This window comes from Scomber scombrus, chromosome 12 (assembly GCF_963691925.1).
Source record: "Scomber scombrus chromosome 12, fScoSco1.1, whole genome shotgun sequence".
In the NCBI taxonomy this organism is placed as follows: domain Eukaryota; kingdom Metazoa; phylum Chordata; class Actinopteri; order Scombriformes; family Scombridae; genus Scomber; species Scomber scombrus.
Genome location: NC_084981.1, coordinates 15,528,161 through 15,552,685, shown reverse-complemented (window position 1 = coordinate 15,552,685; position 24,525 = coordinate 15,528,161). Strand labels below are relative to the sequence as shown.

At 39.5% G+C, this 24,525-nt stretch overlaps 1 protein-coding gene across 2 annotated transcripts in view; it reads left to right on the top strand.

The window, feature by feature from the left end:
• The first annotated feature begins 581 nt into the window (after nt 1-581).
• marchf8 (membrane-associated ring finger (C3HC4) 8) overlaps nt 582-24,525 on the top strand; it is a 75,647-nt gene continuing 51,703 nt past the window's right edge. The window contains exons 1-2 of one of the 2 annotated variants that reach the window (XM_062430058.1): nt 582-709; nt 23,746-23,942. In XM_062430058.1, the coding sequence (XP_062286042.1) occupies nt 23,847-23,942 (96 nt within the window). In that variant the 5' untranslated portion in view covers nt 582-709; nt 23,746-23,846. Of the gene's footprint in view, nt 710-4,241; nt 4,331-23,745; nt 23,943-24,525 lie in introns of those variants that run through there. The other variant, XM_062430059.1, reaches the window with a different exon arrangement.

The following is a 24,525-nucleotide window of genomic DNA, read 5'->3' as shown; positions in this document are numbered from 1 at the left end:
GTCGAAGTGGCACGTATATTGCTGAAGGCGACATCTTGTTAGTCCGACTGCATTGTATTTCTTCATTACTGCTGTGTCACCATCTAATGATGAACTTGTGATCTTATTTGTTACTCAGAGGGTTCAACTTTACAAGAGTCAAGACAGGTTAACACCCTTAATTTAAAAAACAAAACAACAACTCTGACAAAGAACACAAGCGACCAAGTGAGAATTGTTCATTTGTGCTAGAAGGTTTTTGTTGAATGTGAGATAGCACTTATGGGAAACAAAAAGCTCCTATCATTAAATATAACCTTAGAGAGTAGAGTGCTGATAATGATGAATACAAGAACAAACAAAATGTGTCATTAAAAGCATAAATATGTATTTCTTTTCCGGTGAGTCACTGGGTAGAAAGGTTTAATTGAGAAATGGAGCTGCTTCTTATTTACTTTGCTCTCACTTTGGATGCAGTTCTTATGCAACAAGTAGACCCTGACCTGGGTTATCCTCACTTCATATTGTCTGGCTATGATGCAAGATAATTGGGCTGTGCAGTTTATAGTGCTGAAACACTGCTTAGTCTCTTGGCAGATGAATGCATCTCAACATGAGGAGGATCATCATTTTTTGAAAAAGGTTGAGTTCAGAGGCAGCGTATCTTTATCTGGTGTTTCCAGATAAACATCAGTGAAAGACATGCTGATTTGATTTCGCTGCAGTAGCGGTGAGTTTGTTATTGCACAGAGTTTCTGTTATCTTCTGCCAATTTGAATGATTTTTGACTGAATTTGTTGTGCAGGCTGCTGAAAGTGGGGAATGCAATATACAAACAAAATTAAATTGATATACAAAGTTACCATTATGGCATACTGTACGTAAAGAGGCACTCTCGCACACCAATTTTAGACCTCGAAGTCAATTTACTAGCCAGACTAAAGCTTGTCGTCTCCACTGGCCACATATACAATTATAGGGGGTTATTTTAGATAACCAACCCAATTTTTGCCGTAAGTAAAAATCCTCTAACCTGATGGGTGACTTCAATAGTAGTTTCAGATGTTGGTAAATGCTGGTTGCTGGATATTCGGCTATATGGCACACAGACAAACACTGAAGATTTTCTTTGCCAGCTAAAAGTGACATCAAGGACACATTTTCGACAAAGCCTACATTACAATCTGGGGCAGATAGCTTGAAAGATGTGGGCATTTACCAGTTTGGGAAGGGGTATTATGGGTAGTGTAGGATCCAGTGTTTTTGGAGCAAAAAGTCAGAGTGCTTCAGGTAGTGCAACACTAAATCACTTTAAAGAGTGGATTCTTTTCTTTCTCATTACATATTGTACTTGAGGGACACATACAGGTTTTTCTGAGTATTTGATTTGGTTTCCTTCAGTTGTTTCTTCAGTGAAACAGTCTTTCAAAGTTCCTGCACTGTGTCACACAAACACACCAACAAAATGTCTGTTTTCTGTTTCAGGATTGTTCAGCTCACCTCTTGCAACTCTGCCAAGTGCTGAGAGCCTATATTTTGCATGGACCAAAAAAACAAAGCTTTTGAGGTTTTATTCTAAATATGGCTCATAGAAGAAGAAATCCAGTTCAGTGAGTGTGGAAATTTACATATTCAAAGTGTTTAGGAGTCTGAAAAGGATCATTTGAAAATACAATACATTGTTAGTTACTGATTACCAGTTTAATAGTAATCTATTAGAATAGTTGAACTGTGCAATGAACCTTTTGTGCAATTTTTTGGCTCTAAAACCTAAAAATTCTGCATTCAGCCACATTTTCAGTTTGAATATACAGACTGTGGTTTATATTGTAGTGTTGTAATATGACAGCTTTATAAAGTACAGAGGGTTAGGTCATCTGATAATTGACAGTAAATGTAACAGAATCCTTTTTTCATCAAGTATTTACAATATTCATAGGTCATGTGTTAATCAAAAATATAACAATGAATATTCTCCACCTTAAGTGCTGATCTAAAAAACATATCAGTACCTGTATGAAATAGGAGTGTCAACTCTGCTGAGTCATATGTGTACGGCGGGGATGGAAAGATCAAAACATGAAACGATCGAGCACTACCAGTCTGACTAGTTCACTGCAGCAAATAAAACATCAGGAAGGACACACTAACAAAGTCTTTAAGAAACATCGGGCAGTCTTTTACCATCTCACCCCCCACTATTTCAATCCCATCTACACAAGCCCAGTGACCTCCTGGGACTAACTCATCTGCCTCTACATGTGTGCTTACTCCCTCTTTGTCTTTCACCCACCACCTCTGTCTTCCACTCAGCAGTCCTTTTTTCTTATGAACCCTGTCTTGAACATTTTGCAAGATGATTTGGCAAGTCAAACTCTTACACCAGACCCAATTAACACACACCCTGTTCTAATCTAATCTGTTCCAGATATTTGCTTTCCTGGTTGGGAGGTTAAGGTACACCAGTCAAACTGTTTATTGGAAAAAAAGGAAGATCCAGATTTCCAAAGTCCCGTAAATGTGGTGAAAAGGATTTTTTAGTATCAGCATGACAGTTGTGTTTCACTTCCCTGCCTCTCATCCTAATCCCTCCGTGCCATGCAGCAAGACAGCCTGTATCTCTTGGATGCAAAGACACATGCATGACAATTTGGCAGACTCACTTCTGAGGTGCCCACTTTGTCCAGACAGCACAGAGGCTCCGTTGTCCCACCCCGCGGACAGAGTGGCGGACTGCGCATCAGTAATAAGCCCATTGAACACAATGACAGGTTTCATAGAGATAGAGCCGAGCCTTTGAGTCCACAGAGGATACATTCCCTCGTTTAATAAGTGAGCCTCTCCCAACATACTGCTGGGAGTGAGGCGCTCTCTTGGTGTGGAATTACAGTAGTGTGATTCACTTATTCACTTGAGTTAGTATAGTCATTCAGTACACTGCAGGCAATTCATCATCAGAAATAATGACCATACCAGAATATATTAACACAGACTCACAGATTGGAGCTATTTTCTGGAGGAAATCTATTATGTAATACTCATTCAATCTAATGTAATAAGAAATGTATTTAAAGACAAAAGAGAAATTATATTTAACATGTTGATCTTTATAGCATCGTCTTTAAAGGAATAGTTTGACATTTTAAGAAACGTGCTTATTCACTTTGTGGCATAGAGTTATATGATAAGATTGATTCCACTATTGTGTCCACTATAGGCTCTCAAGTCTGTTCATTACATCTCAATTATACGTTTCAAATAATTTGGTTCAGCTTATCAGATGGTCTGTGGTTCGATCCCTAACTCCACCTGGTGTTTGAGGTTCAAGAAACTGAACCTCAAATTACTCCTGATCTTGTGTGTGTGTGTGTGTGTGTGTGAATGTGAGTTTAAATGAAACTTTGAATAAAACCTGTGATATAAATGCAGCTGTTAAAATATAATGCTGAAGCCAGCAGCTAATTAGAGTAGCTTAAGCAAAGACTGGAAATCAGAGATACTTCAAGCCTGGCTTGGTCCAAAGATGTAAAAGTAAATATTCCTGCCAGCACCTCTCTCTAATTAACATACATAACCTGTTTGTTTACTGTTTTTTTATGGTTCCTACACATGTTCCTACATGTTTGAGTATGTTCGGGTAGTTTCTGTATGTGCAGAGTTTGACATCAGAAGGCTGTTTTGACATTCATCTGGTCAAAGTATAAAATTGAAAATCAGATTTTCAGAGGTGGGCCTGCCAGTAGGGATTTGTGACATCACAACTACTTAGAAGCCAATCCTGGTCCAATAAATATGCAAATATATTTCATTTCCACAATTGGCTTAAAAACTAGTTGTGATGTCATAAATCATGCTCATACGCCCAGCGCTTAAATCAGATTTTCATTGAACACAGAGAAACTTTTCACTTTCAGCAAATTAATGTGAAAACAGCTTTCTCACTGTCAAACTCTGCACTTACATCATTCTGCACAATGAAGCTCAAACATCCAACTAAATAAACCAGAAGAAAAACACAGTTATGAGAGGAGGAGGGGGAGCTTTATATTTTACAGTTTTCTACCACCGTTATCATTCTCATCCTAAACCAATATTCTCCCATCCAGTACTAACATCATCACCTCCTTCATCATCCTCATCTCTTCAGTAGTGCACAGCCCTCGTGCGCCCGCGTGCGCCGCCTGTCCTTTAAATCTATTATTTCCTTTGCGTTTTTTTGCCCCCCACCCCCACCTCTCCATCTTAACGCGGAAGTCAGTGACGCACCACTACACACAGCTGCTCAGCGGGGGCAATGAAATCAACAAAATAATAAAAACAACCACGTCGTCGTTCGGTGCCAAACATAGCGGTGAGTGTCTTCTTTTGTATGTCAGTAATAATTATGGAGCGACATTTGGTCCAATGCAGCTATGCGTTCGTCCACACTGAGGCTCCTCTGTCTCCGCTGCGCCTCTCGCTTTAATAAACCCAACCGGAGGCAGCTGACGGTCGGTCGGTCGGACGTGCGTCTGGACTGTGCTGGGATGTAATTGTGTGAGAATTTGCTATTAAAAAAAAAAAAACACTGTAGAAGCCGACAGTCGGTCCCCGGCGACGGTCACCACAGTCTGTTGTGATTAAAAGGTATGAACATTCAGTTTAATGGGAGCTGCAGCAAAATTCAACAACGCGCTTGTGCCCGCTGCTGTTTTTAATGAATTAATTGATTAGATTTGTCCATTCTGCACGTGCTAGTGACTCGGGATGACACGCAGTGTGAACAGGGTCCGAGCGAGCCTTTTGTTAGTTTCACCCGTAGCCTTTTGATGCTCAGTTTGTGCTGGAATAAGATGGAACAGCAGGTCATGAAGATGTAATTTATTGCATTCCGACATGATCAAACATCCGATTGTTTTATGGCCGTCTGTGTGTTCCTGGGATGCTGCTTTCTTGTATTTTAATAGAAGAAAAAAAAATCTAAGCTTGCTGTACATTGGGTCTGTCCTCCCTAGTTAACCACAGTGGATCAATATTGATTTTATTGCTGATGGTCAGATTTGCATGACGGACCAGAGATATAATCTGCACAGATTGTTTTGTCCCTCTGTGCATTTGTAAGTGTATTTTCATATTTGCAGGACGCTTCTGGTCTAACGCGCACTGTCCCTTTTATTATGAGCCATAATAAAGCCGGGAGGAGCGCCCTGCATAGCCGCACTGCTTCTACAGGCTACGGTTGCCTCAGAACAATATTAACAGCAGCAATGCCAATTTTTAGCTCAACATCAACAGTACAGCACTTCCACACTTACACAACGCTGTAAAGTGTAGCTTTGCCAAAGCAATAGTCAGGGTTGTGCCCATTCTGTCATTGCAGCCAACAGTCAGACTTCATTGTCACACTGGCTCTCACATTACACTCTGTCTTCTCATTGGCTGCAGGATCAGCTTTCCTTGGTTTGTTCCTTCTTACACTTCTACCCTGCTGTGTGCTATGATACTGTCTAGTCAGTGCATGTGTATTGCAGTTGCAGCTTTCTAAATCCTTTTAAAGGTGTAACAAAGCACTGCCGTGTACTCCAAAGCTTTTGGTTGTCACTTCCACTGTATGGGTGCCAGCTGTGGTTTTATTTACACTAGTAGGGCAATCCTCCCAGTCATCTTCATTCCAAGGTCTTGACTTCATGTCAAAGGCAGCTTCTTATGATGCCATCTTCAGCATTATGCAGGCTTTAGCTGAGGAATAACCAGCTGTCTGTCTGTGTGCGTTACATCACTGTAGCCTCTGGTTATGTCTTTGCTAGTGTTGAGAAATACTTGTTGTGATAGGAAGCATCATTGTCCTGGTGGTATATGTGGCGTGTGCATGCATAAACTTGCAGATACAATGCTTATTCTCTCCGTTGTGCTGCCGTGTAACCAATCCTGCCTCCTTACATGGGATTACCGCATATAGATTGGCTTCTTTCCTACACAAACTCTGTTTAAGTTTCTGACACAATGGAGTGTTTGAAGATGGCGGACGGTGGCCTTTTTGTAGATGAGCAGTTGGAGCTCTAATCTTGGTTTTGTACTTGAGCTGAACAAAAGAATGATCTTGGCTTTGAAAACAGAGTAATTGGGGATGCTTTTTTTATATTTACAATGGCAGTCTGTGAAAGTCAAAGGCAAAAAAAAAGAAGTCAGTCTTTTTATTTATGATGTGCTTTCAACTCATCAAAGCTTGAGTGTTGAGTGCTCAGATATTTTATATTATTAGATGAATTACAGTAATGACATAAAATATTCAGGGTTGGATTTTTTTTCCCATTGACAATAATAAGCAGGCAACCATATCAAAACAGGAAGAAGAGGAACTTTAACCTGGTATCTTTTTTCTCTGTAAGTTTGACTCTATAACATGGACTGCTTTTGCACCAACTTGTTCTTTGCATCTTAAAATCCTTTCATATGACCACCTCATATGGTTAAGATAGTGTTTACTTTCTACGCTCCACTCTTCCTGGACACCCTTTTATGACTGTGTTGACTGTGTGCCCTCTGACAATGAGGGATTTTGCTGGCATCAACAAGCATTTTGCGTTTTAAGAGAAATCTCATCTTTCTGAGCTGCCTGAGCTGTCAACAGACTCTGAAGTCATCAGCCGCCCTTGCAGAACCAACTACTGGGAGAAAGTAAAGTAAAGCCATAATTATGATTCCAAACAGAAGGAAAGGGAGGGGGGGCAACTGAGACTGCGTCTGTTAAGCTGCTAAAACTGAGCATGAAGGAGCCAGCAGTCTTAATGGACTTTGCCATTGTGTGCTTGCAAATTAACTCACACTTTCAGTCTTCAGAGATACGTTCTGATGAAAGTAATTGGAGGGCAGAAAAAATGCAATCAAAAGTATCTGAAGTCTCCGTTAGTAGCTTTCTGCCAATTAACTGCCGTCATTGTTTGACACAATTGGTTGTGATGGTGAAATGCACCTCCCACAGTATGGGTTTGACAGGGGATGGGTTTGACAGCCCCTATTGTCCTATTCTGTAGCCGTTTCAATCAAATTCAGTTTAACAACACCCGAAAGCATTTTGACATACCAAAGAGTTTTTTTGGTTTATGTACTGCAGTCCACATCTTTGTTTTGGCAAACTAATTTGGTACAACTGTAGAACAGTTGTTCTTAATAAACTCATACACTATAATGAAAAAGGCAATGAGCTGCAAAACTGACTTTTTTAGTTTGTAATATTTTCTCTGGGCATGTTCCATAACAGGGCTGCAACTAACAACTGTTTCAATCATTGATTAATCTGGCAGCTATTTTTTTCAACTTAGACTTTGATCTATAAAATGTCAGAGCCCAAGGGGACGTCTTCACTTTTGTTGTCTGACCAGCAGCCCCAAAACCCAAAGATATTAAATTGACTGTCAGGGAAGACAAACAAATGCTGAAAATATCACAGTGAAGAAGCTAAAACCAGTTAATGTTTCACATTTGAAGAATGCCTTAATGGACTGATTGATTATCATTGTTGCATGATATTTTTCTTTTGATCTGCTCTATCCTTTTTAATCATTATGTAATTTTTAATGATGCACAGATTTAGGAGAAAGGCTTGATCTAAAAATTCATAGATTGTTCATTGATTGTTGTAAATATGTAAAGCAGGTCTCTTGTCAGAGTCACACACCCTTCCCCTTTTTTGCTTGATTTCCTGCACATAGCATGTGATGTTTACCACAACACTTAGCAGATAGCAGATAGATCACCGAAACCAATCAACAGCTGTTTTCTTCAGTCTTTTCTATTTTTAATGTCAACCAATTTCAAAATGGCACCTACAGACACAGTTCTCTGACTCACACTGTTTCTACGTCAGCTGCTTACCCTTTCTGTCATCACTCTGGTGGTTAATCTGTAAAATAATATTGATTGCGTTCTGTGAAGAGACAGGAAATGGACCCAGCCAAAAAAATCGGTACTCATATGTATCCTGTTCCCTGTTTACAGGAGCATGTGGGTGTATTAGTCAGGATGTGGGTTTTCCTGGATTCCTGCAACTGTAACGAAGCCATGATAGTTTCAGTCATAACCTCTATTTAGTAGACTTCCAGTTTAGCAAGTGTACCTTTTTTAAATAGATTTTCAACTGAACTATTTAAAAGTGTATTAATGATATCACCACCATATGGCAGCTGCAAATGTACCAGTGCCGTGTGGACTTTGCACAGCTGTCTCATACTGCTTTTGTTATCTGATCCTGGACTATAATCATATGAAAACATCCCCTGCTAGTCTTGTTGTATCAGCGCCTGGCCGGGCTGTAATGAAATAACATAATAAAGGTATCATACTGTGTCGTTTCTCTTTGGCTCCAGTGCACTAACTCAATCCTGGCTGCCCTGCTACTGGGTCCCACCACGACGACCTGTCTTCGTCTGTAGGGAATAGACTATTGATCCAATCTAATGACTTCCTCCTATGGATGATGTCACACACACTTGTGAATTAAACATCACTAGAGTAATGATAATGGCAGTAGTTAAAATGCGTAGGTAATGGGGCAACAGGACACTGTTTATATTGATATTTCTTACGAATCTTAAGTAGCCTGCCTCACTCAGACTTACAACATGTGTGTACAGTGACATATGTGTGTGGTACATGGGTGCAATCAAATGATAATGTATGGCATGCAGGAGGGGGAGCGCTCGACAGCTGCTATAGATCAGCTGTGCAGAGGTGCTGGCTCAGCTGAATGGACCGTAGGATGGCACTGCTGCAGGTTTCGGTCTGTTGTTGATGATATCATTAGAGCTTTCATGGTCTCCCTTAAATTTCTGGCTTCTGGTGGCAGTGGACCAAGAAGAGGGCAAGAGGGAGGAGAAACGTCTCAGTAGTGCTATATTACAATACGGTGTGTGTACAGTTCACACTTCAGCAAATGCAACGACTCATGTTTAACTCCGATTTATAGATTTGAGCCTGTATCAATAATCCACATCTTCAAAATTATATTTCACTGTTTTGAGCTCATATGCTGCTCTGCTAAACTAAAGTAGCAGGACTGGAAGTGTCTCTTGTGTGTAGTATATGTTTGGCAGACTGAATCCAGACATGATACATTACCTTTGAATCAGCAGTGCTGACAGCTGGCATCTTGAAAAAGGAGCAACTGATCAGACTGATGTGACAGTCTGGAAATAGGGATGAAAATTGGCTTTAGGTTCTGCATTAAGAACAGAGTCTCTGTGTATTTCATGTATATGGATTTCTTTGTATATAACTGTCGACAGTTTATCCATCTGCAATGTGACTGCAGTATATTTGGCTGACTGTAAATAGTCAGTGACATCTGTGCAGACTGTTTGCACGGCGAAACATCAAACAATATTTGAGGTATTTTTTTGAAAGCTGTGTGACTATAATGAATCCATCAAAATAAACGTAATGAACCTGTAGCTATTTTAATATGATGAAATGTATGATGAAAAAAAACACTTCTATTATCTCAGGTTTTGCTAATGGAGATTGTCTCAGGCCTAGCATGTCTTCGTGAACTTTGATTCGTAAGAGTGCTGCTCCTTCAAGCTGTAGTTCAGCTTTCAAGCCTTTTAATTCAACGCTCTTTAATGCATGCTGCTTTACATCCCTATCAACTATTTTCTACGGCATATCATATTTGATCTGAAAGCCGGTCAGCCCTCCATATTCATTAGTTTTGCTGGAGTAAAAAAATCGTCTTGCAGAAACTTGCTTGATGGGTAATCCATCATAGTTTAATAATCCATCATAGTGAACATACTTCAGATTTCAAAATGTTTGTCATCTGGTGCATTCATGTTGTGGTGATGGCTGACAAATGTCCACATTAAGTGTCAGAACTTGTTTTTTTAGCAAGAGGGAAGCGACATTTCTCATTTGTTACTATTCATTTTGCTGATAGTTTGCATTCTGGGTAAACAACACTTCAGTGAAAGACTGAAAGACTGTTAAATAATCAAGTTGGAAGCTGTGAATGAATGATTTTCTATCTGCATCACATCACACTTAAATCCAGACTTTTGAAGTCAACATTCATGTATAGCAATAAAGTTTGTACTTTCGACAGATCAGCCAGAATGTGAACTTTGCAGGAAAATGTCTAGTCTGTGCAGGTTGATTTCCATACCGTAATGAAATATATGGAAATTAATTGCTGTTGAAGTAAAGAAAAAGGCAAAGTGTGGTATGCTCAAGTCATCGTTCTTGACCTTTCCTTTCTGAATTAATTTCTTGTTTTGCCTCTGTCTGATCTCACTTACATTATGCAGCAGTGATTCGTCTTTTCATGGAAGTTTCTATATTTTCCTCTAAACACACAGCATCAGCAGCAGTGTTTTGCTTGGACTAACTGGAGGAAAAACTGGGTAATTGGCATGAGCAGCAGTCATTGTGGCAGGGCAGACAAAGAAAATAATTTAGATGTCATGGTATTTTAAACACGGATTGTCATGCGACGTCTGGGAAGTGCCGTGCAACTGGTGGAACATTTTTGGGCCTTTTTTTTGGAAAATTATCAATCCACCACTCTCACTGTGTAATTTACTTGAGTGCTTGTAAACAGTAGAGATATAATCAGCTGCTTTTAATGTGGCCTTTAGTAAACCAACAAGAAAATCCCAACAGCAGAATGAGCCCCTACTGTCATCTCATCGTAAATATGAAATTAGTTTTTGTTGCTGTTTGTTTCTATTGTTCCTCCATCGATTGTTTCTGGATCTTGCCGGTGGTGTTTTCATTGCCAGAGAAGGTTTGCTGCTTGTAATTTTTTACATAAGCGCCTTCATGACTAAAATCTCATCAAGTACATTCATGTCAGCAACAAAAATAATTCCAGCCCTAAATCCGCGCTTAAGAATATCGTTTGATTCTTTGATCATTTTAATTCAATCCTGAGTGTCCTGCGGTAATTAATAGTGATTTAAATAATTAATTAATCTTGCTATTGTACAAATGACTTTTGTAGATGTAGCTTTGAGTTAGTTTTCAAGCTGTCTAATTGGGCAAATACAATTTGCTGTGTGCATACAGCTGTTGAGACTGGTGTGATCTTATGGATTGCTTTGGTCCAAACATCTGGATGAACAGCTGTAATGATAGGTAAGATGGGTGAACTGCCTTTTCTTGACAAGCTTAAGCATAATGTAAGCTGTTCAGGGAGGGATTAAGATAGCAGCTCACAGGTCTTGGGTAATGAGACTGACATGACATTTCCTGCTCAATATGACATTAAGACTTGACATAGACGAATGTGTTGATTAAGGCTCTGTAACCACCATCCTTTTTAGCCTCAAGGCTCTAAGATGTTCAAAGGTAAATTGTTCCTCAAGCTGCCCAAGGGGCTGTTTGAACCTTTTGTATTTGTATGCACAGTGTCACATGTGACAGACTTGTGCACACTAAGTGACATAAAAACATGTTTTTTTTTGTCATACAGTAGGTAGCTCATTATGCCAATTACAAAGAGATAAGGGTGCCTGTGCCCATGGAGGATGCTTGGTCCCTTTGTCAAACCGGCCAATCATCTTCATTTTTCCGTTACCTTGGATATGTCTGCTGCAAGGAGGATGTGGGTCTAAATCAAGACTCCTCTTAATGTGTCAAATGAATAACAACCCACGCTCACGTCTCATTACCTCAGACATCAGTGTCTATCTCTAGAAACACTAAAAATGTATATATTTTTCTTTTCCCCCATAGCTAGTAGCCGTGCAGAAAGGTCTGGTTTTATTTATTTGCTGAGGTTTCCAGGTGTATCTGTTGCCACCCAACATCAGCAAAAGTAGAGCTGAAACATTTAGACGATTAATCAATTGACAGAAAAGTAATCAACAACTATTTTGATAACCATTTTATTGTTTGTGGTTTTTCAAGCAGAAATGCCAAACATTCTCTGGTTTCAGCGTATCACTGAAACCAGGATTTGATACTTTGTTTTGTCATATAGTGAACTGATTATCTTTGCGTTCTGGATTGTTGTTTGGGTATAAACAAGGCCATTTCAATATGCCTCTGGTAAATACTAATGGCCCTTTTTCACTGTTTTCTGACATTTCCTAGATAAAACGATTTATCTGGTAATTGAGAAAATGGTCCCTAGACAATTTGGTAATGAAAACAACTGTTAGTTGCAGGCCCAAATGGAAATGAGCAGCTTTTTGTATTGTGGCACGGCGCTAAAGAACACTCAGAAGCAGTTTGTCTTCCCAGAAACCATGTTTCAGTGACTCAGATCTCACTGTAAACAGTGTTGACTTTTTAAAAAGTACTTTTGGGGGCATTCTATGCCTTTATTAGATAGAGAACAGGAAATGAGAGGAGAGAGGAGGGGTGGGGGTGGGGGTCTCCAGCTGGACTCTAACCAGGACTGTCTGTTCACTAGGCCATCAAACCACCCCTGAAACTATGGACTAATGAAGAAATAGCCCCTAAAACTGAATAAATACCACAAGGAATACATGAGAAAATATGTCTGCCCAGGTTTTTTTGTGGTGACCTGGCCTTTGAAGATGAAGGCTGATTTTCTTTCCACTAAATGCAGTATTAGGTTTTCCTGAATGTGATGTAGTATCTGCAGTTGTCTGTTACCTCTCACAGTATATTTGCTGGTTAACTGCTTTGTAACTGACTGCTTGAGGTCACAGTGACACCGTCATTTAGATACTTTTTCTGCTGCCCGCGAGTCAGCCAGACCAGCAGCTCTCTCAAGCTGTCTCTCACTGTGTGGTTTCCTGAGCTTACACTCACTAAACACGTACACACACTCCATGAACCAGCAGACATTTCATGTCTGCTGGTTCATGGAGCGCTGTGGTGGTCTGTTATTGCCTGCTGGTCCATAACTCCTCCAAACAGAGTTGGGTTATTCTGCGACGTAGAGGGAAGATAAACACTAGCCGGAGGAATGGAGTGGTCATTGTGTTGAGAAGCACACACACTTACCAGCAACAGGGCTATGTTTACTGGTAATATAGAGACAGTGGATACAATGAAAATGCTTTCAGTTTCTCTTCTGGTGGCGAGCTCTTTTTTTTTTTTCATTTCCTCATCCTTAAACTGAACTGAACTGAACTCCTTTCCCTGAATGCTAGCATGAACGTTAGTATTGATAACATATCGAGGGATATTGCATAGCCATATAGCAATTTGTACATGTTGTCAGTAGCTTTGCAGGCTGCTCTGACCTCTTAAATACACTAACAGATAAAGTTTCCTGTAGAAACACAGGCTGTATCCTGTTTAACTGACCCAGTTGATCAGTCAGTGTTGTGTAATTTTCAGTGGAACTAAGTAATACCGGTGGTAATATTTATAAGGAAGCAAGGGGTGAATTCCTTATTACTCGTCAGTTAAGTGATGACATTATTCAAGTATGAGCCTCCCTTGACTCATGGATCAAACTTTATCATCTCATATGACTGCACATACAAGGAAAGGTGGAAACTTTTTTTTTAATGCAGTTAAATAAAGTAAGCAGCTTGACCGGTTTCAGAAAACTTCCAGGCAAGTAATTTCCTGCTATTACAAGGAGACTTTGGTATGATACATTTTGATCCAGTCTTTGTGCTTTGAAGTTAAGATTGGGAGTGAGTAAGGGTACCTACAGTTGATGCTGCGCTACATGTTTATTCCATCTCGTCATCCCAATATTCATGAGGGTAAGTGCCTTCTTAAGTCTTAAATGCTAAATGTTCAGTATGGACAGTGTTTATGAGCATGGCACTAAATCCTCTCAGATAGTTTCATAATATCTCACTGTGTGTCATTAATGTTGTCTTTCCTTAATTTATTGTAAGTTGAATTGAAGAAAAAGGAAAATGATGAAGTGTTAATTGCGGATGGACATTTCAGCAGCACATGAAATGTAATAAAAGTAATTTTGAATTAAGAAAGAAATAAGCTGCTTAAGTTTCCATGATTACATTGTTGTGGTGGCCACACCACTAACACAGGATTAGGGGCATGACTGCTTGTCACCCTATCAGAATTTATTTGATTTAATGTTATAAATTAAAAATATTAGCTCATAAGTGAATTATCTTTCAGCAGTTCTCTTGTGGTGAACCATCTTGTAACAGAGCACTAGGTCATCTTTAAATGATAAAGGAGAAAGATGTCTTTATATAAATGAGAAGAACTCACTTCACGTCTTCTTTTCACTAGTAGTCTGTTTTTAAAACTAATACACCATGTTGTCTGAGTACCAAAACATTTTGCCTTGTTGATTTGTACAGCAGAGAAGCAACATACTGTAAAACATTTTGAAAATGGTTGGAGAGGCTCTCAGAACTCTGCCTTTCGAGAATGAACATTTTAGAGATGCAACGATGACTTAATTAATCAGTCAACTGGCAGAAAACCAATCAGCCAACTTTTGAATAATCAAAATCATCATTTTTTCAAGCAGCTCCTGAGATGGGAGAATTTGTTGCATTTCCTCATCTTTAATTAGTGTGTAGTGAATAGTGAATATCTTCAAGTTTTTGCACTGCTGATCGTACAAAACAAGACATTTGATGACCTCAGCTTGCAGTCCTATATTTGATTGGTGTGTGCTTGTTGTGTTTGAAAGTCACACATATTTTTAAACAGTACTGGTGTGCCGGAAGAGATATGTTTAACAGTCATTTTGATAGTTTCACACATTGCTGTTAATCCAGTTGTGTCTCACCTCATCTTTTGCTGCATCTTTAAATTTTGTCTGTGCCTCATTAAAATGAACAGCAGGTTTCCTCACAACTATCCACAACTTCATCACCAGTCCCATCTGGACCCAAAGCACATGGCAGAACCGACAAGCTGCTGTTTAGCGCAGTCTAGACATCAATAATACTGTGAATATATCGGAAATGGAGGCTTCTTGGTTTTACTTTAATTTGTGTGTGTGTAGTTGTGTGATATTTTATCAGTGATGGAAAGCCAAACGTTTACTGGCATGATTCCTCAACAGCCAGCGTTCATCAGCATGCGAAAACTGCACCTGCTCACTAACCGTATCTCAATCAGCTTAGGCTAAATTCCCAAAATGTAAATGTGACTCTGCACTTGTGGGTTCATGTTTGCATCTGTACCTGCTGGTGTTGGTGTTCATTTATGCAAACAGGTTGCAAAGTTTAACAGTGCCTCATGATTGCATAAATATCTTCCAACTGCAAGCTAATTGGGATTAGATATGACTTTGATTTGGACATGGGCAGAAAACATAATCTCTTGAAATGGTGTTTTGTATCCATCAACGTGTGTGTGTGTGTGTGTGTGTGTGTGTGTGTGTGTGTGTGTGTGTGTGTGTGTGTGTGTGTGTGTGTGTGTGTGTGTGTGTGTGTGTGTGTGTGTGTGTGTGTGTGTGTGTGTGTGTGTGTGTGTGTGTGTGTGTGTGTGTGTGTGTGTGTGTGTGTGTGTGTGTGTGTGTGTGTGTGTGTGTGTGTGTGTGTGTGTGTGTGTGTGTGTGTGTGTGTGTGTGTGTGTGTGTGTGTGTGTGTGTCATATCTTTTGAGCCGTTTATCCTTATGCTGTGTGGAGTGTTAGTTATTATAAGTTATTTGGACACACGACATGTTTAACAGACTTTGAGTGAACAAACTAGCCAATAGGAAGTCAGATATGCTTGATTGGCAGCAGAGTCAACCAGTGGAAGGCCATACACTTCTACTACTCTGTCTTAAAACACTTAAAATCAATTGATATGTGGTTCTAATAAGCAATTTTGGCCTGTTTTGGACAAGCACTGCACTAGTGAGATTAATATATGTGCAAGCATTTGATAAAGCTACAGTAAGAACTTTGGCTTCCTCTGCTGTGTTCTACTTCCCTTTTACAGTATCTACTGTGACAGAGAGATTACAAAAGCTGCATACTTAGAGTGTGTTTGGTGGAGTGTATCTACAATGTGAGCGACTCTTAACAATTTCAGTTCCCGTCTCTACATTCTGGATTTTCTGATGTGTTTGCACTTTCCTCCCTGCCTCTGCTCTCCAGATATATCATTCTGCTCCTCCCGCAAAATCAGTACTCATCGTGCTTGTATACTGTATCCACCCTCTGTTTATGCTTTCTTATCTTCCAATCTCACACACACACAGACACAGACACAGACACAGACACAGACACAGACACAGACAGACATACACACACACACAGAGAAAGTTAAACAGCATCCTGTCAAAACTCTTATCAAGTTCTCTTTGAGGCAGCCATGTATTGATATGACGTTTTTTCCCCCCTCATTTACTGGCATTTAGATTTTTTTCTCTGCCTCATCATTGCACTTTGTGAGGTTGTCAAAGACTGATAGAAAGACATGGAGGGGAGCTCTATAGGGATAAATCTGAGGAAATTGTTCCTCTGGACAGAAATGGAAGTTTTTTTGTTTTTTTTGGGTGCAGGGCAATCACAGAAAGAGCCCTCACTTTTCATCTTTGATGTGCAGGTTGTTTGGCTTTACTTTGCTCATACTACTGCAGTCTTCTGTCAGTAATGTTTTTTGAAAATGTGATGTGTCTGTAATGGTTGTAATTAGCAGTTTTTCTGAATCTTATTCCTTTCAAATTCCTTATCAAAACTGTATCTCAAGTATTCATTTAAGATCTATAATTAGCTGTGGATGAGAGGGGAGGTTAATATTCAGAATGATGAACAATAACGAAAATTTTAGTTTGGCTTTTGAATTGGGCCTAGCCATGTAGGAAATTAACATTAATTTGCTACAGGGTATGTATGATTAAAGCTGCTGCTGGCAATGTAATTTTAACAGGTTAAACTGTCATGGCCAGTACAAATGCAAGGCCTGATACCTGAATGGTTTGTGCTTTTCGTTAATTAAAAAGAATGAAGAGTGTTAAAAGATTCATTAGCCTTGGAGCTGAGAAAATGCTTCTTTTTTGTCAACCTGAAACTAGAAAGGCAACCATCGTGGTACAATTTAAATCTGTCCTATCTTACATTTTATTGGCACAGTATACACTACAAGATGTAAGTCAGAAGTAAATGCCATTTAATTGGGGTCTTGGGTCCAGATTTTTAAAGGGTTGATGACACTCTCATATCTGTACAATAAATGTAAGTTTATCTAACTTATCTATAGCTGTAAAATGATTATGAGTTGTTATTGTAAGGGGAGGTTTCATACTGAAACTATTTCTTGGATCGGCTGTGACTCCCTTTGTTGCCTGGCACTCTCACAGTGATGTCAAGAGTCCAGCAAGTTGCTGTCGAACTTTTCCTCACAGATAGGGAAGGACCATTAAAAAGTCTTCAACATGTTTTGTGTGTAATGAGCTGTCACCAAGTTCGGACCCTTTTAAAATACATTTCTCACCACTATACAATCGTGTTGTACCCAGAAAAAAGAAATATGTATAAGAAAAAATACAAGAAGGCTTAGGAACTACAGTCATGTTAGCTAAAAGTTGTTGAAATACTGTATTTCACTATGTCACAAAAGTATTTAGCATTCATCCTCTGGGAACAATAAATATCTGCTCTAAGTTTTGTGCCAGTCCATCAACTAGGTGTTGAGGTATTTCATTAAAAAAGTGAAAACTTTGACCTCCTGTTGGCATTAGAGAAGAAGTCAGACAATCACTAAATGATTTGAATATCTGTTGCAAATTTCATGGTGATAATCCAGCGGTTGTCAAGATAATTCAGTCAGATTGGCCTTGGCTTCCCTAGAGCCTGCTGCTAGCTAAGAAAAAAAGTAGTATTTCTTTTTTTTAACATGATGAATTTGGCAACAAAGTGAGTCATTTCATGTCATTCTGACTTGAAACGGGATGAATGAAACAGTTATTCTCTGAGCCTGTTGGGAAATTGATGGTGAGGGGAAGGTTGAGGGCGGTTCAATGATTTGTTTGACATTTCAGTGATCACAGTCACTGCACAGAGCTGGATATTCAACAAGGACTCATTGAAACCATCAGGCCAAAATGAGACATTTAACTGAACTTTGAATTGCGAACTAGTGTGTATTCCCGACAGGGTCACTGTGTCTGTTTCAGTTGAAATGAATCATTTACTGTAAATTAACACATCCTCTTTTCTTTACTTCATTCACTGAGATTTACGGGAGAGGAAGTTTCACAATGCAAATATTGAAGTGTGTCTGTGTGTTCACATGTGAATATATGCATGTGTGTTTGTGACATCTGTCTCTGTCTTTTTCTGCCCTTGCTCATCCTTCATACCTCTTTGGCAGTTGAGAAAGGTAGTGTAAAAAGTGAAGGTCATTTGGGGAAATGATGGTAAATATTTGGTGTGTGTAAGTTTTCTATTTTCATGACTAATGAGACTGTTTTTCCTACATGTCTATTGAGAGCTCACTATCCCTACTACACTATTAAACATATTGTAACTGGGGCTCATTAGCATATAATCAAATGGGATAGCTTACAGAGGCACCATGAATGCAGTAAACTTAAATATCATAAATTCTTTTGATCAATCCTGCATATAGGCTAAATAGGCACGGAGGCAGAAGAAGTCACAATAACATCCACATCGCACTGCTGCTGATAAATAATGAAGCTACATTTGAAATGACAATGAGCTAAAAACATTATGATAATTTATTCCCACTACATTATGACAAAGTGTAATCACTAGTCTTCGAGTTTGGCGCAGCACAGGCCTGTGTGCTTGCTTATAAAATTATACAGTGTCAGTGTAAATTTGACAGTTAAATTTGTTTAACAATTTATCCAAACTTATGAGAAAGTGTGTGTGTGTGTGTGTGTGTGTGTGTGTGTGTGTGTGTGTGTGTGTGTGTGTGTGTGTGTGTGTGTGTGTGTGTGTGTGTGTGTGTGTGTGTGTGTGTGTGTGTGTGTGTGTGTGTGTGTGTGTGTGTGTGTGTGTGTGTGTGTGTGTGTGTGTGTGTGTGTGTGTGTGTGTGTGTGTGTGTGTGTGTGTGTGTGTGTGTGTGTGTGTGTGTGTGTGTGTGTGTGTGTGTGTGAACTGCAGCACACTCTATCACAGAAATCCATCAGGTTGTACTGATGCTCTGTTAATCTGTGTTCAGTCTGGAGAGTGTGTGATTTCTGGCAGGGCATTAAGTCTAATCATTGCTGCCAACACAACTAGCATCTGTGCCGTGATGAAATTAAAGCCAGTTTCCAAATTGCGGCTGAAATATCAGCATACAATTGCAGAAGTGGACGAACAGATTGCTTTTTCCCTGTTAATGAAGACTTCCATTATTGCATATAAATGTAGAGTGCTAGCTTGGCTGTACAAAATGCATAAAATTAACTTGAAATCCAAAATACAGGTTTAATATCTTTAAACCAGCATTTTCTGACCCTATATAACCTGATTTGTTTTCTGGGCCTTACTCGAAACCCGTCTATCCCCAGGGGAAGACACCTCTCAAAATATAGGCTATAGCTGTAGTACAGTAATGTTAGGATTGATTGATACACAGCAGAGTTTGTCTGCCCGGTTGCACATCAGAATCAGAGAACAGGCTGTCAGCCATATCTCAGGTCTGATCTGACAGCAGGGACACAGAGGGGTCTCTCGGCAAACTGGATAACAGCAGAGCTCAGCTGAGCACAACGTAGAGGAGACAGGACTGAGATTTACCTGGCGGAGGAATAGAGAGGGGAAGAGCTGGAGAGATGGACAGGATTGTCTCTTTTTTACAATAAATAGTCTTGAGTGGAATAATAAGAAAGAGGGAAATATTTTTGTGGCGCTCTTGCGGTCAGGACTCTCCTCTGGGCAATAAAAGAGGCCTTAAATTTCAATAACAAGATATTATAGAATATTTTTTCAATCAGTAGTACATCATGATATGATTTAATGTATATAAAATGAGAGTAACCCCCTTTAAACATTCAATTGTTGCCTTATTTTCCCCCTTAGTACAGAAGCTTTAAACACTCATTTATGAGCTAAAACACTATAAAGCTGAGGGGAACTGCAGAGTCGGGTAATAATTATATGCAGGTTCGTCACTTTCACACCAAATGCAGCCATTTCATTTTTTTTTAGTATAAAAAGTTTATTAGAGCAGGTTTAATGACACGGACAGTATCAGATACATAATATATCATGTATCTATATGTTACAACTCTTCACGTAAGCTGTAAAATGTTTACAGTGAAGGAATTATTCAAACCAACAACTCTGGACATCTCCTGCATTTCCTCCAAAACTCAGCCTGACATTTGGTACTTTTTGGAAACTGGGATCTCCCACCTAAATGACATAGCCTGGTTCCAGATCTCTAAAGGTCCGTCCGCCGCTAGTTTGTTTGATTTGTTCAATCTGGTGTTTTGCCCATCGACTGCTATGAATAGTGTCATCTTGGAAAATGTGAAAAACGTCGACAGAAAAATGTGTGAATGAGAGAGGCACAGCTGTACAAGTTGCGCAGTTATAAAAGTTGTGTGTGCACTGTTCTGATACAACCAACATTGTAGCGTCCCAGTCTGTTGAAAAGGACATCAGTGCAATACTGTGCACTTTATTGTGTTTTCTGAAGTGTAGGCAGGAATGTGCAGTCTGGATTTTACTGTCCTTACTGTGTTTGTGTATCTGGATTTTTTGTATTCTGCACTGTGTATTATTGTGGTTATTTATTTAGGGCAGCAGGTGGAAATTAGCATCTGGCTAAATCTAGTGCAATCATCTTTTTATTTCTCATAATGATTAAAGTCCATGCACTCCTTCCTTTTATAAACTAAACTAGACCCAACCAAGAAACATGAACACAATGGCCGGCTGAATGAAGGAAGTGAGAAGAAATGCCAATAGATACTAAAACGTTGTGCATCGGTGTCAAAAAGTCTGACTGTTCCACTTTTTACATTAAACATGTAAAACAATTATGTCAGTATGTCATTGTGTTGGTTTTTAGTTATAGTTTGCTTAAAATCATTGGTATAGAGACAACATCATCATGAAACAATTTCACTAAAAGCGAGTAAATAATAATATCATATAATAGACCAGCCCAGGTGCTAACTTGGCCAGGATCCTCAATCTCAGTTTGACAGTGTCATATAACCCATCTGAAGCGCACCCATTTATCCAAACCTGTCGCCCCTTTAACAAACTGACCCCCAGAGCGGCTGCCATGGCAACGGGTCACTGTCAAATTGAAACCACAGGAGGGCTGTGATCAGCTAGAGTGCTGCTGAATTTGTAGCTTCTAGTATTGTCGCAGTGAACTCTTTGACTGGCACCCAGCCTGGAGGATGGACACACACACAGAGGAACTGTTCAGATCTCATATCCAAGGGACCCTCTGACAGCTTGACTGGCAGATTGAGTTTAGCTTTATTAATCCTAAAAATATTCACAGTATAGCGCTGAACTGAATGTTTTTCATCTACATGGAGAAAGCGTAATCTCAGCTGTCCATCCTGCACATCTCTCGCCCCATTGGTGCAACCTCTCCGTCCACCAAAGATCTTAGGCTTGAAACACAACGCCAATTAAGAGTTGTTATTGTTATTCTTTGTATTTGCAGTAACTAGCTCGACGATGCAACAGCAGTGTGTGTTGTGGCTTCAGCGATGGTTACCATTGTTTGTATCATTCCAAAAACATGTCAGTTCTGCAAATGAGTATCTTGATTTATTTAGTTCATCCGTCTTATTTGCATCACATTATGGCTCAGGAAATGACTCGCTTTGTAATGAATCCGGACGTTTGTGACTGAGATGCAGTAGGAGCTTTAATGATACTACCATGTGATGATGCCCTCAGGTAATTTTGTCCCCTGACCATGTTGAGTTCCTGTAACTCATTAGCCTCACACAGACACACACAGTATGACTCTGGGTGCTCTCTGCCCATCAAAGTGACCTGTATTCATCAGCCATAACTCACAAACTCAAAGTGAGTTCACGTACTGTAACGGCTGATGAGACAGATTAAATTTCCAAAGGGATTAAATTAGGAAGGAAGTAAGATGCAGACGCAAATTTGCCACTAGCTAAATCTGGTAGGATATGTCTCTTCCCTTTATGTGAGATTAATGTTTTTTGTACATGGTCCTTCACAAATAAATATAATAGATTAAATCTGTCTGTATATTTGCTTTGTTGGCTTGGTTGTCAGACAGCTTTCAACTTTGAAAAACAACCACGAGAGTATTTTCAATTCAACTTTCCAAATGAGAGGAGCTTTCATTATATAGTTTTATGTCATTGATAATTTAAAAAAATGAATCATTAGTTGCATCTGTAATGCTTAAATTGGATATTTACACTGACTCTTATAATTTTTTGTTCCTTTTTAAAACCTACATTACAAATCATCAGTTTAGTGTCTTACAATAGGATATTACTGGATAACCAAAGGTATCAGCAAGTGGTTGTTTACAACAGACTTTTATTCCGCCAGGATAAAAAGTAGGACCATAAAATTGTTAAAATGTCTCGCTGTGGTGTGAGCAAACATATCACTGATGTTCTAAACAAACAATAATTATGCTGTTTGTTTTAAATGAGTTTTTCCTTTAGTGAGATTGTTGCCTCTTGTTAACCCTCGACTGTGTCCCTGACTCTTTCTCCCTGGTTGTTCAGTCTTGTTGTTCAGTCTGTTTTTTTTTTATTGGTCTTCTCTAACAAATGCCTCCTCCTCAACCTCTCCCCACCATATATTGGCACCGGCCTGATACTGCCAGCTGTTGCACAAGAAGCTGATATGACTGCTGACGGTGTGTTTGTGAGTTCACATGAGCATAATCACCCTTCCATCTTCATAAATAGAGACAGTGTAGTGATGAACTGAAGTGGCAGCTCTGGCAGTGCTGGTCTGTTTCTGAAGTGCTTCTCCTCAGTGAACCCTTGTGGCATTCTCAGTCCAAACCCTGCACCACCACCAACCCCCACCCACCATCAACGCTGGTTTCTGATTACTGCCATTTCACTGACCTACCATCTGTCTGCTTGCTTTTTGGTTTCTTAATCCTGTCATTTTCATACTGCTGGGCTTGAGGGTTTGCTTGGCAGACGGGTCTGCATGCAAACACACACACACACACACACACACACACAAACACACACAGCCTATGGTGAGAAGGAGCTAAAGCTTAATTGCTGTCAGTGGCAGTACAGATGGCTGCATTAACTGAAGTTAAAACGACCCATTTGTAAAACCTCTTGTGTAACACCCCAGGACAGCCGCATACTGACTGCTGCTGCCTTCATGACTCTGTCTGTCTGAATCTATCTAAGAATGACAGGAACCACACGCACTGCTGCTCTCTCTTTTCATGCTCCTGAATTTCCAGATCTTTGAGGAAAATAACCTGAATTCCTGTGCACATGTGATCACCTCTGTAGTGATTTATTACACGCTTCGGGGATCGCCTCTGTGATCATTTATTACACTCTGTGGTCGTGCTATTCTGAGACAAACTCCTGTGTGCCTTTTGTGGTTTTAAAGCAAACCAAAGTTTCTTACACTGTTGGTCAGCATCTAGAAAAGTTAATTGGAATGCATTGTAGGGTTTTAGCATGGTTTATTAAAAACTTCTCACTTTCTCACTTCTCTTCCTCACCAAGTCTGAATTTAATCAGTTTGCGTTCTGAAGCGAAAGAAACTGAAGAACCCTATTCAGAAAAGGTCGGTCAAGTGATCAACGGTCCACATAAACACATTTGAGTGTTCAAAACGCAACTGTGTCACTTCAGGACTTTCAATTCTCATTTCTTATTGGAGACTTTCATTTCAGCCCTCCAGCTGCAATTACATGTATTGTTTAGGTTTATTTCAATGTGATTTTATCCTCTTGTTTTCTCTCTGCAGGGCAGTGCGGGCGAGGCGTCGTTGTTCAGACCATCATGCCCATTGCTCTGGCATCGGCACAGGAAGTGTGTGTGTGAGCGTTCCTGGTTGGATCTGCTGGGATGAACATGCCACTGCACCAAATCTCTGTCATCCCCCGTGATGTCACCTCATCGCGGGTGTCAGGCAGCGGGAAAGCAAAGGACAAAGACAAGCAGGTACATGAAGAGTTAAAGGCCACACCAGGCCACGCACTCTGAGGGTTACGGGCTGGTTTTATCCCATAAAATGTGTTATTTATCTTTATGTGGAATTTTTCCTTGCATTGGCAGCTGCAGCGAGGTCAATCAGTAATATAGAAAAGTTGTGAATAATGAAAAGACACAATTTGTTTTTTTATTATTCAGATAAAGTTAATTGGCTTCCGTTTATTTTTTTACACAATGAAGAATAATTCCCTCCGTTTTGACATTTTCAGAAACATCCTCAGTGTTATCATAGTAAGCAAGGCCTCACTTTGGTTTTGTCACAGTTTTCATTTTACTATTGTTTCAAGTGCCTGAGTTGAGTGTTTTAATCACATCTCCATACTGACTTATGCTTTGCTCAGTTTCAGTCACACACCCACAGGGAGACATTTTTGCCAAATGCCTTGAAAACTTGATTATCATGTCTGTTCCCATTTTTAAATGTATTGTGTCATTGTTTTTAAATTAGGTTTTACTGCGTGAAATTTATATAAATAAATATATATATATATATATTTTTTTTTTTTAAAGCAACACTTTGTTATATAAAAAG